The 15,215-nt window shown below is 30.1% G+C and overlaps 1 protein-coding gene and 1 long non-coding RNA gene across 2 annotated transcripts; both read right to left on the bottom strand.

Annotated features, from left to right (window-relative positions):
* Positions 1–428: 428 nt before the first annotated feature.
* Positions 429–2,232, bottom strand: LOC130900051 (uncharacterized). The gene is made up of 2 exons (XR_009060129.1): positions 918–2,232; positions 429–521 (listed from the first exon to the last, which is right to left on the bottom strand). It is a non-coding gene; the product is annotated as an uncharacterized LOC130900051 (long non-coding RNA).
* Positions 2,233–3,029: 797 nt separating this feature from the next.
* On the bottom strand, positions 3,030–15,153 carry LOC130900050 (myosin light chain kinase family member 4-like). The gene is made up of 8 exons (XM_057810369.1): positions 15,024–15,153; positions 12,757–12,801; positions 10,403–10,493; positions 9,186–9,389; positions 7,857–7,998; positions 7,517–7,716; positions 6,625–6,777; positions 3,030–3,948 (listed from the first exon to the last, which is right to left on the bottom strand). The coding sequence occupies exons 2-8, from the start codon at positions 12,788–12,790 to the stop codon at positions 3,168–3,170; spliced, it is 1,605 nt and encodes a 534-aa protein (XP_057666352.1). The 5' UTR covers positions 12,791–12,801; positions 15,024–15,153; the 3' UTR covers positions 3,030–3,167.
* Positions 15,154–15,215: the final 62 nt, after the last annotated feature.

Raw genomic sequence — 15,215 nt, 5'->3', positions numbered from 1 at the left:
GCCGTGTAGTAACGTAAAGCGTTTATATTATAAATTCAATTTAATTTAATTATTAAATACTTTTAAAAAATAATTAATTTAATATTTTTTTGAAACAACTAGTATCATGTAAAATTTCAACACGATATATAATGAACGTACGCCATCTTTGGAACAAGCTGTAAAGTGTATTGATTTATATACGAGGGTATGTCTAAAAATATTTGCCCAAAATGTTTTATTTTAATTATATCTCGTAAAATTTTAGTCGTTATATTGCCTGTATCATATTTTAAATGATATCGTATAGTCTTTTGTAGAAAATTTTCGAAATATCACACAATTAAGTACTATTATGTATTAAATCCATATCGATTTTGGCGCCCATTCTTTTTAACGCGATTATAGTGTTGACAGCTTTGATCCACCTTTTTTTGATAACGTATCTCTTTAATTTCGATTTATCAATTTGCAATTCCGAATGTACGGTATCCTTATTTAACCATTGATGACTCAATGCTTCTTCTGCCGTCGGTCTGCTTCTGAAAACGTTAATTCATTTTCAAATGTGTCCCTTTCGAACAAACAGAAAGAAAAATTGTAAAGCTTCAATGCCGTTTATATTACTAATAATATAATTATCCCTGAAGCGCCATCTAGTGATTATTTCGCCAATAAAAGAATTACAGATTCCTATCTCAAACGGCGATGTTGGTATTGCAGGTAATTGACGACTTGGTTAGTTACTGAATTCGATAACAGATGTCGTTTAAAGTTAATTATTATATATTAAGTTCATTATTGGAATAATAAAATGGATAGAAAAATAATTTTAATTAAACAAAGATTAAAAAATTTCTAACCTAACTTTTTGGGTATTATTCGATATAAAAACAAGCAGAAGCGAAAGCTTAAGCGAAAAATTAAAATAAACGTACCATTTAATTAGTTTTTCTTCACCCCCATTTTCTTGAACTCGTTTAATTTGAAGTAATTGTTTTTTTTTTCGCGTGTAATTTTCTTAAAACACTTTTTTTCCCAATTACGCGACTTCAAAACCGTTTTATTAATAATTTTAAAAATATCTCGAATACGTGGGTGTAAACTTCAATTTTATGTAAGACTGTCAGTATTTTTTTGTCAATGTTCCAACAGAGCTGTTGTCCGAAAAGAAAAACTTGAATTATTAGCTAGATTGATGTAGTTGCATGTTTTTAAATGACCTACGAATTTATTACAAGTTTAAATATAACTGACGCACCCACCTCTACTTTCCGAAACGAGAAAAGTCTGAATTTACAAAATGGCGGGAAAGTATTGGTAACTGTTTACCATATGTTCATTAGTGCCCACCTCTAGTTTGTAACACAACGCGGGTGAATATCGAGTCGATGTTTGGGGATAAAATTCCGAGAAAATCGGCAACGCTGCGACTTTGATATCAATTTTTACAAATATCTTGAATGTTACGTCAGAAAATTTCGATTATTTCGTAATTAAATAGAAATATGTCACTCAAATAGTGTAAAATCGAAGAATTATTATAAAATATTAATAAAATGAAAGTAACTGTAACGTTTGACAACGAAATGTTTGTTAGTGCCCACCTCTAGTTTGTAACACAACGCGGGTGAATATCGAGTCGATGTTTGGGGATAAAATTCCGAGAAAATCGGCAACGCTGCGACTTTGATATCAATTTTTACAAATATCTTGAATGTAACGTCAGAAAATTTTGATTATTTCGTAATTAAATAGAAATATGTCACTCAAATAGTGTAAAATCGAAGAATTATTATAAAATGTTAATAAAATGAAAGTAACTGTAACGTTTGACAACGAAATGTTTGTTAGTGCCCACCTCTAGTTTGTAACACAACGCGGGAGAATATCGAGTCGATGTTTGGGGATAAAATTCCAAGAAAATCGGCAACGCTGCGACTTTGATATCAATTTTTACAAATATATCGAATGTTACGTCAGAAAATTTCGATTATTTCGTAATTAAATAGAAATATGTCACTCAAATAGTGTAAAATCGAAGAATTATTATAAAATATTAATAAAATGAAAGTAACTGTAACGTTTGACAACGAAATGTTTGTTAGTGCCCACCTCTAGTTTGTAACACAACGCGGGTGAATATCGAGTCGATGTTTGGGGATAAAATTCCGAGAAAATCGGCAACGCTGCGACTTTGATATCAATTTTTACAAATATCTTGAATGTAACGTCAGAAAATTTTGATTATTTCGTAATTAAATAGAAATATGTCACTGAAATAGTGTAAAATCGAAGAATTATTATAAAATATTAATAAAATGAAAGTAACTGTAACGTTTGACAACGAAATGTTTGTTAGTGCCCACCTCTAGTTTGTAACACAACGCGGGTGAATATCGAGTCGATGTTTGGGGATAAAATTCCGAGAAAATCGGCAACGCTGCGACTTTGATATCAATTTTTACAAATATCTTGAATGTAACGTCAGAAAATTTTGATTATTTCGTAATTAAATAGAAATATGTCACTGAAATAGTGTAAAATCGAAGAATTATTATAAAATATTAATAAAATGAAAGTAACTGTAACGTTTGACAACGAAATGTTTGTTAGTGCCCACCTCTAGTTTGTAACACAACGCGGGTGAATATCGAGTCGATGTTTGGGGATAAAATTCCGAGAAAATCGGCAACGCTGCGACTTTGATATCAATTTTTACAAATATCTTGAATGTAACGTCAGAAAATTTTGATTATTTCGTAATTAAATAGAAATATGTCACTGAAATAGTGTAAAATCGAAGAATTATTATAAAATATTAATAAAATGAAAGTAACTGTAACGTTTGACAACGAAATGTTTGTTAGTGCCCACCTCTAGTTTGTAACACAACGCGGGAGAATATCGAGTCGATGTTCGGGGATAAAATTCCGAGAAAATCGGCAACGCTGCGACTTTGATATCAATTTTTACAAATATATATAATGTAACGTGAGATAATTTTGAATTATTTCGTAAGGAAACGGAAATAAGTAAGAAAACTAATATTTCGTTAATAAAATTATATATTTGAACAACGAATCACGAACATCAAATATAATTTCGAAGGTAAAATGGTCCCGTATGTACATATGACAACAATAAATAAATTAAAAAATAAAAATGCGTGAATAATTAAAATAAATTCAAGTTTTATTCAACTGGAATTTGGGAAGTTTATTAGCGGATCTCGATTGAAAAAACGTATTCAACGAACTGATCGTTTTCTGTCCCAGCGATTCGTTCCCGCCAAAATCCGTCGATACGGAGGCGTGTCTAACGTTTCTCCTCCCGACTCCCTCCGCTTCATCCCACTGTTCCAACAACTGCAACAGCAGATCTTTCGTACCGTTCGGACTATCGACGTTGCCAGATTTATGAATAGTTTTAACGACGAGGGGAACGTCTCTGGAGGCGTTGCTTATTTTGAATTTCGTTTTTCTCCACGGTATCCGCGTCGTTTCTTCCGGTTTAAACGAAACTTCCTTATTAGTCAGGTCCGTATCGAAATTGGACAGTTGGAAAAGTTTATCGGATAATTTTCGTATTTCTTCGGCCAGATTCACCCTCTCGGTTATATCGCTGGTTTTTACGACGCAAGTGCTGTCCGAGGCTCTTCTGAAATGGTCCGACGGTGTCGAGAGCGGTCGTTGGTTATCTCGTAGAAACGCGTCATCGGAACCGGAAGATGACGCTAAGGATCCGCAAGGCGATGGTGACTCACCGATTAAAGATTGACTGGAACGCGACAGATTCTCGTCTCCGGTGGGTGGTAGCGTTTCGAAAACGTAGGGGGAATTGGGGTGTTCGTTCCATCTTTCGACGAACTGTTTTAGGTTGTCTTTGGTCACGTCCATGGTGGGGGTTTTCGTCGATTTTCTCTTCAGCCAATCGTGATTTAAACAATCCGATGCCGTGAGTCGTTGGCTGAAACATTTTTAGACAAAGACCCTGTTAGTGGGATTAATTGTGCGCGTGCGCGACAGAGCATGCAAACGTAACCCAAATTAGTAGGGACGGAAACGGAAACGAATCGAGTTAGTGCTTTGTGTCGACTAATTTGGGTCTTTGTCTGAAATGCTCCTATGATAACGTTTTTGTGTAATGCAATATAATTACGCGTTTTGTTTTGGGCTCTAAGCAATCAAAAAATCATCAAATTTCGATAAATTTTTTTTTGTTCCCACCTCTAACAAGAATTCCAACAAGAAAATCGACGTCTGGGGATTAAATTGCAAGAATATCGGCAACGCCGCGATGTTTATATGAATAATTTCATTTTTTTTTTTTAATATAACGGTCACAAAATATTCTTTATTTCATAGTAAAACGATTATATCTCATTTAAATACTATAAAATCGCGAAATTATAGTAGAATGAAGTGAAAGTAGAAGTAACTGTATGATAGATATTTTTGTTAGTTCCCACCTCTAGTTTCTATCAAAGCGCGGGAGAATTCCAAACAAGAAAATCGACGTCTGGCGATTAAATTGCAAGAATATCGGCAACGCCGCGACTTTTTCATCTTGTTTTCCATTGCAAACTGAATCCGATCTACTCATGTTTTTTTTTTTAAATATTCGTTTTGACATATTTATAAAAAATTACGGAAATTGGATTTAAAAGTTAAAATGATCTTAAAAATTCTCATTCGTAGATTCAACCTGCTATAAAAGCAAATATTTTGAAAAAAAATTCGACATTTTTCCATTTTTTAGAGCCAAAACATAATAAAAACACCAAATTCAATTCATAAGTCGCCTCGTTCAAAAATTATATATTGGCGACGCCGTAAAAAGCCAAAATTAGTTCGTAACTCCCGTACATTTATTTACAATTTTAAAAACTGTTAATTTTAACTGGTAACATTACAAGTATCGATTCCCATCTCTATTACTATCACGATTACGTTATAGTTTATAGTTATACGTAGAGATGGCGTAGTTTTCTATTTACATATAAATTAAAATATCAGCTGTTATTGTATCTCCATTTTTAAGTTACTGTCAATGTAAAAATAAGTTTTTCGAATTTTCGCTTTTGTTTTATCGTTTTAAGGAAGTTAGAGGGAAAAAAATGATGAAATTTTTGATGGAAAATACGCGCAATAATACAAACAAAAGTTTTTTTTGTCAATAATTAATTACATTACACAACAAACTTGATTGGAAGTCACAAAACCCGTTCGGAAATGCAGCGTCCATGCCAAAGTTAAATTTGTATTCACGGTCAAAGAGCAAACAATACGTCTTGTTGCACAGGGACGTATTTTAAATATTTTAATAATATATTCGTACAGTAATGTACTAGATTCGTTTGTCCGATAAAAAAATGATATTACAGAATAAAGATTTTCAGGGTTTTTACAATTTTCAGTATTTTCAAGATTTTCGTAATTTTTACAATTTTCAGTATTTTCAAGATTTTCAAGGTTTTTACAATTTTCAGTATTTTGAAGATTTTCACGATTTTCGTGACTATTACGATTTTCAGGATTTTTACAATTTTCAAGATTTTCACGATTTTCGTCATTTTTACGACTTTTAGGGTTTTTACAATTTTCAGCACTTTCAAGATTTTCACGATTTTCGTGATTTTTACGATTTTCAGGATTTTTACAATTTTCAAGATTTTCACGATATTCGTCATTTTTACGATTTTCAGGATTTTTACAGTTATCAAAATTTTCACGATTTTCAGGATTTCAGCCATTTTTTTCGATTTTCATCATTTTTTGAAATTTCCACTATTTTCAGGATTTTCGTGATTTTTACAATTTTTCATGATTTTCACGATTTTCGTGATTTTTACGATTTTCAGGATTTTTAGTTATCAAAATTTTTACGATTTTCAAGATTTTTACGATTTTCAGGATTTCGGCAATTTTTTTCGATTTTCATCATTTTTTGAAATTTTCATTTTCAGAATTTTCGTGATTTTTACAATTTTTCAGGATTTTTACGATTTTCGTAATTTTTACGATTTTCAGGATTTTCAAGATTTTCAGGATTTCAGCAGTTTTTTTCGATTTTCATAATTTTTTAAAATTTTCATCATTTTCAGGATTTTCGTGATTTTTACAATTTTTCATGATTTTACCGATTTTCGTCATTTTTACGATTTTCAGGATTTTTACAATTTTCAAAATTTTCAAGATTTTCACAATTTTCGTCATTTTTACGATTTTCAGGATTTTTACAGTTATCAAAATTTTTACGATTTTCAAGATTTTTACGATTTTCAGGATTTCGGCAATTTTTTTCGATTTTCATCATTTTTTGAAATTTTCATTTTCCGGATTTTCGTGATTTTTACAATTTTCCAGGTTTTTTACGATTTCCAGGATTTTCAAGATTTTTACGATTTTCAGGATTTCAGCAGTTTTTTTCGATTTTCATAATTTTTTAAAATTTTCATTATTTTCAGGATTTTCGTGATTTTTACAAATTTTTCAGGATTTTCACGATTTTCATGTTGAAAGATTAGTAAGATTAAAAAAATCTATTTTATGTAATTATCGATAATTTACGAGGGATAATCAAAACGATATCATTGTTTGCTTTTCAACCGATCAAAAATTTTATAAACACAACTACACTTACTTCATATCTTTAATGAGTAATTTTCTGATGAAATCTTTCGCATTATCAGAAATTTCATCGAAAGCTTCATCATCGAAATCATATTTAGCTATAGTAACATTCGCCATTGTTTCTACATCAGTATGACCCATAAATGGGGACAGACCAGACAGTCTGCAATTAAATTACGAAAATTGAAAACAACCAAAATTTAAAAACTTAAAACGCGATCACTGAATACGGTCCTGTCTATATGTCATTGAAATATCTTCAATTTAAAAATAACTTTATCGAATATTTTTTCTCATAACGATATTTTGGCTGGAGTTTTAGAAGAAAAAAATAAACATACTTTATGATTGGCGTCTATTTTATTCAACAAACACTTCCACGTTTACTTCCATCACAGATTGTCAAATCAAAAAACCACCGCGATAAACAACAACAAACTACCGATAGTCGTATGCTAAGTTAGACAAAGAACCTTTGAATCATAATGATGAAGACAGAGAAACAAATAAAAAAAAATCACGGGATGTGTTAAAACGATATTCGATCGACGAATCACATGATTGATGTTAGTTAGACTCGTTAGAAAAGAACAGATATATCATTTGAAAATTATGATAAAAAGAGAAAAACAATAAGAATTTTAAATACGCAACGTATTTTTTTTAAATATTGATGTAAAAGCGATATTCTAATGACGAATCATATGATTGATGTTAATTTGACTCATTAAAAAAGGACAGGTACATTGTAAATTATGATAAAAAAGGAGAAAGATAATTTTAAATATCTAATGGAAGTTTTTCGTAATACAGGACCGTTTTAGGATAATTTTAGAATGATTTATGTTATTAGATGAATCTGGAATAAAAATATTTAATTATTACGTAATAATTATACTTACAGTACGTAACAAATGACACCAACGGACCACATATCGGTCCCATATCCGATTTCATCGAAATTTACCACTTCCGGTGCCACGAATTCCGGTGTACCAAAAAGAACTTGAAGTTTTTTGTTCGGATCGAATTTTCTGGCTAATCCGAAATCGATAATTTTAATTCTGTTACCGGTTTTTGTTAAACATAAAATATTTTCCGGCTGCAACAAATGATATTCGAAAATTTATCGGAAAATCGAGATTTTCGGTTGTTTTTAAGCGAAAAATAGTGGAAAATTCCATTAGATTTGTACGAAAAATATACACACTGCGTTTATATGTATGTAGAGCTTGTACGTACTTTCATATCAAGATGTAATATCCTCTGTTTATGTATAAAATCGACACCTTCGCATATCTGTCTCATAAAAACCGTACAGCTTTTCTCAGTCAAAATAAAATCGTCATCGATGACTCTTTCAAATAACTCTCCGCCTTGGATTCTGTAAACACGAAAATCAGCACACAAGAAATGCGGTAGTGACTACTACACACATCGACGTCTCAATAAAATATCGTGGATGTGTGGAAATTTTGGGAAAACGCGATTTTTCGCTATTTTAGAGGTTATGTCGAATTAAGAATCTTAATAAAAACACACCAATTCGACATTTTCGAGTTCACAGAATCCATTTATCGAAGTTATACATCATTTTCCCGATTTATTGGCCCATTAAAATATCCTAACCTAAGATAAAGTGAACCTAACCTAACCAAAGCTATAGTCAACCTAACCTCATCCACCTAACCTCATCTACCTAACCTATAAACCTAACGAAGCTAAAGTAAACCCAACCTAATCAAAACTAAAGTGAACCTAACCTCAACGAAGCTAAAGTGAACCAAATTGAGGTTAAAGTAACCCTAATTTAATCAGAGCTAAAGTAAACCTAACCTAAACGAAGCTAAAGTAAACCTAACCTCAATTTCGTTAACCAACTACTTCCTGCCTGAGCTAGAAGACAGTTGAATAAATAAAAACGTTCACAACAATTATTTTTGAATTTTTTCTTCCCCACTTCCGCCAAAATGGAAAAACTTTTGTTCAATTCATGAATCCAGTTAAAAAAGCCGAGATCTGGATCATCGATAAATGGATTTTGTAGCATCGAAAATGCCCGATTAGCGTTTTTGTATTACGGGAAAATTCGTATATCGATTATGTCACTTGTCATCGAATTAATCGATAAATCGATATTTTCAACTCGTCAATAATAAAACAATAATAAATAATATTTTCAAAATATAAAAAAGTTGATATACTTATCATTTTTCTCGAAAATATAAAAAAAAAATTATAAAACCACAAGTTCAGTTTAGTTTTAGTTACGGTCACTGTACGTCGGTTTAGTAGCCACTACTCAAAAAACAATTATCGACGTTATTTTTACTTCTGAAAATACGGATTTGTATGCACTAGTTTCAGTTAGTCGAGTCGACTGGATAACGTCGTTGAAAAGTAAAATTTTTGTCCGAAAAATACGCAATGGCCTAAATACTTCCAGTCAGATTTTACCGGCACGCGGGAATTTTTCATCTGATGCAACCACGTTGACATTTTATAAAAATATAAACGAATACCTCTCACAGATAATCAATATTTTTATTTCTAATTTATAATTAGACTTACAGTTCCAAAATGACCGTCATGATTTTCCCATTTTCGAACGCGTCGTATATTTGTATCAGCCTTGGATGTTGCAACGATCTCATTATATCTATTTCCCTTTCGACGTTTCTTTTATCTTCTTTTTTCGGGCAAGCGATAAATTTCGCCGCCAAACAAAGTCCAGTGGATTTTTCTTTGCATCTGTAAACGGTTCCAAATTTTCCTCTAAAATAACAAACATCCCATTCATCATTTACCCGATATACGTTAAATAGATATTAAAACAAACTACGAATACAAAACGCACGGAAACAAAGAAGTTAATTTGACCTTGACGATGTTCACATATACGAAACAACAGTGTTGCCAGTTATACGCTGAAGAATATTATTAAAAACATAGGAAGATTTCATACGAAATTGGTTCTGAATTTAATAAAAATTGTTGCAATTAAGTTAAAATACAAGAAAAATATCGATAATAAGAATTCAAAATAGCAAATTTACGTTATTACTTATATCTAAATAATATATTTAAGTCTGGCAACATCGTGACTGATACGTTGGCATTTCATTTATTTCGGTTGCTACAATCATATATTTCAGGGAGTTTATAGTGGGGATTAGGATACAAAAAATTGAAAATAAAATATAAATTAATACGCAATTAAATAAATAATATACGTATTATTATCATTATTGAAATGTTTTGAATTTTGACGTATATGTCATCTTTTGTGAAGGTTATCTACTTTACCGATAGGTCGTAATATCAATTACGTAAATCGAATGCAATCAAATTCTTTTATATATTCAAAATCCAATTTAAAAATCTATTTAACATAGAGGATGATTAGGGAGAATAAAAATAAAACGAATAATAGGAAATCGAAGTGCTTTATTCAATCACTGAAAATTGACGATGGCTTTGGAAGACGTAAATCGTGATTGAGACGTGTCTCCATCTATCGGAACTTTGTACAATCAGTAGTCTCCGGTAGAAATTAAATTCCAGGTCAGGCTTAGAACGTAGCGTCAATATTTTTAAATTGTGTAAATAAAATAAATAGTAGTTATAATTATTATCGAGGTTATGTAATATTTTTACGGGGTTCTTTTTGTAAAGATATTTTAAAAAATTGTAGTTTTTTTAGTTAATTATTTGATATATCGAGATTTTTGAAATTTTTAGTGGACAATTGTGACAAATTAAAAAATTTGTATTTTAACAAAAATTACCTTCCGATTTCCTCTTCTAATATATATAATTCTTTGGGATCTACCCCTCGTTGAATTTGAACCGTTCTATGTGGGAAACTAAGTTCAATTTCTGGAATAAAAAATCTCGTTTTATTTTGTTTATTTTGAGTCCTCAACCCACAACAACATTCGAAATTACAAAACAATATTTAACATACTGATACAAAAATTAAATAAAAATATAGTTTAGCTGAATCCGGCCCTGGGTATCTAATCATATGATTCTCGAACGGTTTTGTTTCTGGAGTTATTTTTTGAAATTCCATCCAGTGGGTTTATGGGTTATTATAAATCGAGTACAAATCATGACCTTGACATAAAACTAAACAAGTTGTGTACTCAATTAAATCTCCAACATTATTTTTAATAATTGTATATACAAATGTGAGGAATTAGTTGAAATTATGTTTATAATATGATATATACAAAATAAATTTTTTTTTCTAATAGAAATCAACTGTAAATATTTTTCAGTTCCAAAAAAACTGTTTTCAAAAAAGTTTCACATCTCTATACTGACACTTCTACAGTTTCCTACGATGCAAAGAAATAATTAACCTTTTAGGTTCGCAATTAAAATGGAGATGGCGCGGATAACAAATATTATTATTTTAATGAGGAATATTCAAATTAGATATAAATATTTTGTAGAAAAAAAATAGGTTAACGAACTTTTTCACTGCCATCTTTTCAAGGTTACTTCAAATGTATTAATTTAGCACTTGTGGCGCCATCTGTATATTAAAGCGTGAACTAAAGTAGTACTAACTTTGATTTATATCTACAGACAGTTTCAACGATTAATTTATTTGAAAACATATTGTTATGGATGTTTTTAGTGTTTTTTTAAATTATATATTTGAATGAGTTCCAATTGGCAAAACTTTTATATAAAATTTCATAACATAAAAATTTTATTTTATGTAATATTGGCTACTACAGTGTTTTCGAAGCTTTTATATTTATTTTTATAATAGAAAATTAAAATTCATTGTCAAAAATTGGTCTCGGTAATATATATATTTGAATTTTTATGTCTCGAATCACTTTTTGGCTTTGATTTGATTATAAACTGCTCCAAAAACTATTTTTAGATAACACAAAAAATACACGACTTAAATACGTATCTAGTGCATAAAATTTGCAATAACTCAAAAACGACGTTTCGTACGAAAAAAATCATATCTACCTTTTTTGTAGAAAATTTCATGATCTACAAATTACTTCGACTTAATTTTTTAGTAGCTTCCACCGTTTCGAAGATATAATCAAAAACGAATCATTATTCCACAAATTGTTAATAAATACCTGAAGCCGGTTCTGGTAATGCGCCTAGCTACACGTTTTTAACGAAAACCTTGAATCGACTTATCTCTGGTTTCTAAATGGGTTATTCGGTTTCAAATTTTTGGCAGGGAATATTGAATGTTTCAGGAATGCGATCACTAGCCAAAAAATAACCATAAAGAAAAACTGTCTTTCGATCTAATATATACACCAACTACCTGTAAAGTTATTTGAATAATTCACGATGTTTTTCGTTTCGTTATATCACTTTACTACGTTAATTAATTCATTAATTGTTGAATGAGTTGAAATTGAAAAGTTTTCACTCTCTAAACTCTGTGTTCTGTGGTATTGCTCGACGTAGAGGTGTCAACGTTATCGGTTACAATATAACTGGGTACGAGAATTTATAATTTGTAACGAATTCAAAATGAATCTATTTGAATAATATAAAGAAAGTTATAATATGTAAATAAAGTACGATACAGTACTTGAATAATTTATTTTAATCACAAAACACGAATACGTTATAAATATACAATTCTGTGTAAGCACCGTCCAACTCTAATTCAACTAATGACCTTGAAACGATTCTTCGAGTAGAGACAATATATAAATAAAAATTTCTCTTAAACGGTGAAAGCTAATTGAAAAATGAATAGGAACAAATTTATAGATATTGAAATTCTCTACAAAAAAGGTATTAATAATTTTTTCCCTACGAAGCATCATTTTTGAATTATTGCAAAAACTACACTGAAAAAAAAAACATTTAATTGTATATTTGTATATTTTTGATTATTTTATTGAAACTGATGATTCCATAGATATAATTCGATATAGGGAACGTCGCAAATGGATAATTAGATACAGGGGAGCATAAAAAAAATAAGAAAAATGTTTTATTTTTTGAAAAACCACAGCTTCGTCGTTTTTTTCGTTTATAGTCGAATGGTGGGGAGGTTAAGGAAGCTCAAATGAAAAATGTGTATAATATGATAAGAAAGATGTCATCATTCCTGATTTTTCAAAAATTTCGTACTTACCTCCGACGGGATCGCTTTCATCGACCTTTATCATTTTAGTCGCTCCTGAAAATATAAATAAACAATCCTAAGTTTGAATTGAAATTGCGCCGATCACTTTGGCAAACCTAATTAACCTTAAACTTGTAATGTTAAGTATTTGTTTATGTTCCCGACGTACCTAGAATTTCTCTTGGAGACGTTCGATCATTAAAACGTAACGTAACGCAACAAAAATGATTTTTATATCTGTAAAATATCCTATAAATTAAATTTAATTTAAAAAAAATCAATAATCTTTCTTATATTATTTCAATTATTAACTAAAATGCTCCTGAATGCGGATCTGTCTAGTGTGAAATGAAATAGTTTGACATGTAACTAACATAAAATAATATCCCATCTCTATTAACAATTTAAATGATACCGTATATTCAATACCTTTAAGTAACTATCATATTTCCTTTTTTTAATACTGTTTCTTAGACCATTGGAAATTTGATACATTCCCTATTTCAAACCCCTTGTTGTTTTCAATCAATACAACAGATTATTTCACCCTTTAAAAAAAGATAACGTGCTGATTAATATTAGTAAACAAATGGAACGCCCCTGAATGTCGGCAACACTTATATCAAACATAATTGTTTGTTCTTAACTATATTTCGATATATAGAATGTTTACCACCTATATATTTTCACACAAATTAGTGTTTTTTACATATGAGTCATTTTTAAGTTTTCTATTGTTTTTTCTATAAGCACGAGCAAAATATTAATCGATTCAAATGATGTAGTACGTAGCGCTATCTATTAGGCGTTAACTGAGTTAAACTTCGATTGACAGCTACGAATTTACGTAAATTGTTAAAATTCAATATTTAATTATTATTATTATTATATAGTGTACAAAGTAGTAATATTTTTATCTAATTCCGGTTATGATTAATCGTATATTAAAAAATTTCGATACTTTATATTGGTTTAAAAATATCGTTTGCACAAAACAAATAGAAAGAGAAGGAAAACAACCGTATGGTTGAACGGGACTAATACACTCCCGATAGAAAATTTATTTTTAGGTGGAAAAATTCCCTGGGCGGTTCCGATCGAATAATTTTTATTTCCCTTTTTGTTCTTTATCATGTTATCGTGTAAATAGAACAGATTTGGAAATTTTAATAACAAAATGAACGACGGAAACCTGCATTCCATCCTGTATCCGCCATTTTGTATTATCTACTTTATTTAAAATTATAGTTTGAGTCATTTACTAATTCTATTACGTAAAACAGGAAGCTCGTCGATAAAAACTTTCGAAAGTATTTATTCTAGAAGACTATAAAGTCTGTGGCGTTTAATAAACCTTTTCCCTATAAGACAGACGTGTAATTTTAAACACAGACATAACTAGCAATCCAGAGCAGTATTATTTCACATTCCATTTTATATTATATTCTCGATATAATTTGAAATATAGTTTTTTTGTGGTTTGAATAAAAAACCAAATGGTACTTTTTAATTTTTGTTATTGAGTGAGTAGTTTGATAATTTGAAATCGCGTCAATTTCATAAATTTGAGGTTAGAAACGCGATGATACGAAATAATAAGTATTTACTCGAAATTTTACAAGAATTATCAATAATTAGGAATAGGATTATTACAAATTGCTTAGGAGTGAAAATTTAATTATGTGTTGTTATGTTTTAATTATTAAACTTACAGGGGGTATACGAAAAATATCATTTTGTCATGTTTTTTAATAAGATCTACGTTAAGAAACTTTCACTTCCACTTATAATGTATAAAATAATTATAATAAAAGTGTAACAAGGAGTATTATACAGGGTATTGTATTTGAATAGATTCTGGTGAGAAATAAAGACGAAAACTTTTAGAATTTGGCGTGGAAATGACTTATATGACATTATACAATATATTTAGTAAGAAAATATGTTAAAAAAATTGTTAAATTGACTTTTAAGTCATTAGAAACATTAAAAAAGAAAAAATATTTGGATTGTGGGGTTAATATCGAGAATAACATAAAAAAAGAATGTTTTAGTAACAAATACTTATTTAATTATCCATAATTACCGAACTGGCGTATTTTCTGATTTTTTTTATTTCGAAAACTATCAGAAAACAAACAATAATCGCCCCTACTTAAACACGTTTATCAAGCACACAAATTTCTGCAGAAACATCAAAAATAAATATTTATATGAAGCTCTAAATATACACGGATCATTTTATTTTAGGTAACCGTCATTAAAAACCGACTTACCTACACCAATCCACCAACTTTATTTAAATTTTTGAATCCTGTATGTCTCGGCGGCGCGGAATTTACGAAATAAAAAAATTTAGAACGGAGCTCACCGACATTATCCCATGCACAAATTTCATAAACTGAATTCCCGACTTTTCAATTTCGAACAGGCGTCAGCGTCTTGGGTGACGTCACGGTACGCCGTCG

This window comes from Diorhabda carinulata, chromosome 12 (genome assembly GCF_026250575.1).
Source record: "Diorhabda carinulata isolate Delta chromosome 12, icDioCari1.1, whole genome shotgun sequence".
NCBI lineage: Eukaryota > Metazoa > Arthropoda > Insecta > Coleoptera > Chrysomelidae > Diorhabda > Diorhabda carinulata.
This window is presented reverse-complemented; position numbering and strand designations above follow the sequence as displayed.

Coding starts and splice junctions, on each gene's coding strand:
- LOC130900050 (XM_057810369.1), bottom strand. CDS start 12,790: ATGATAAAGGTCGATGAAAGCGATCCCGTCGGAG. Junction 9,390..10,402: donor TTAGAAGAGGAAATCGGAAG/GTAATTTTTGTT, acceptor TTGTTATTTTAG/AGGAAAATTTGGAACCGTTT. Junction 6,778..7,516: donor GGTGTCATTTGTTACGTACT/GTAAGTATAATT, acceptor ATTTAATTGCAG/ACTGTCTGGTCTGTCCCCAT.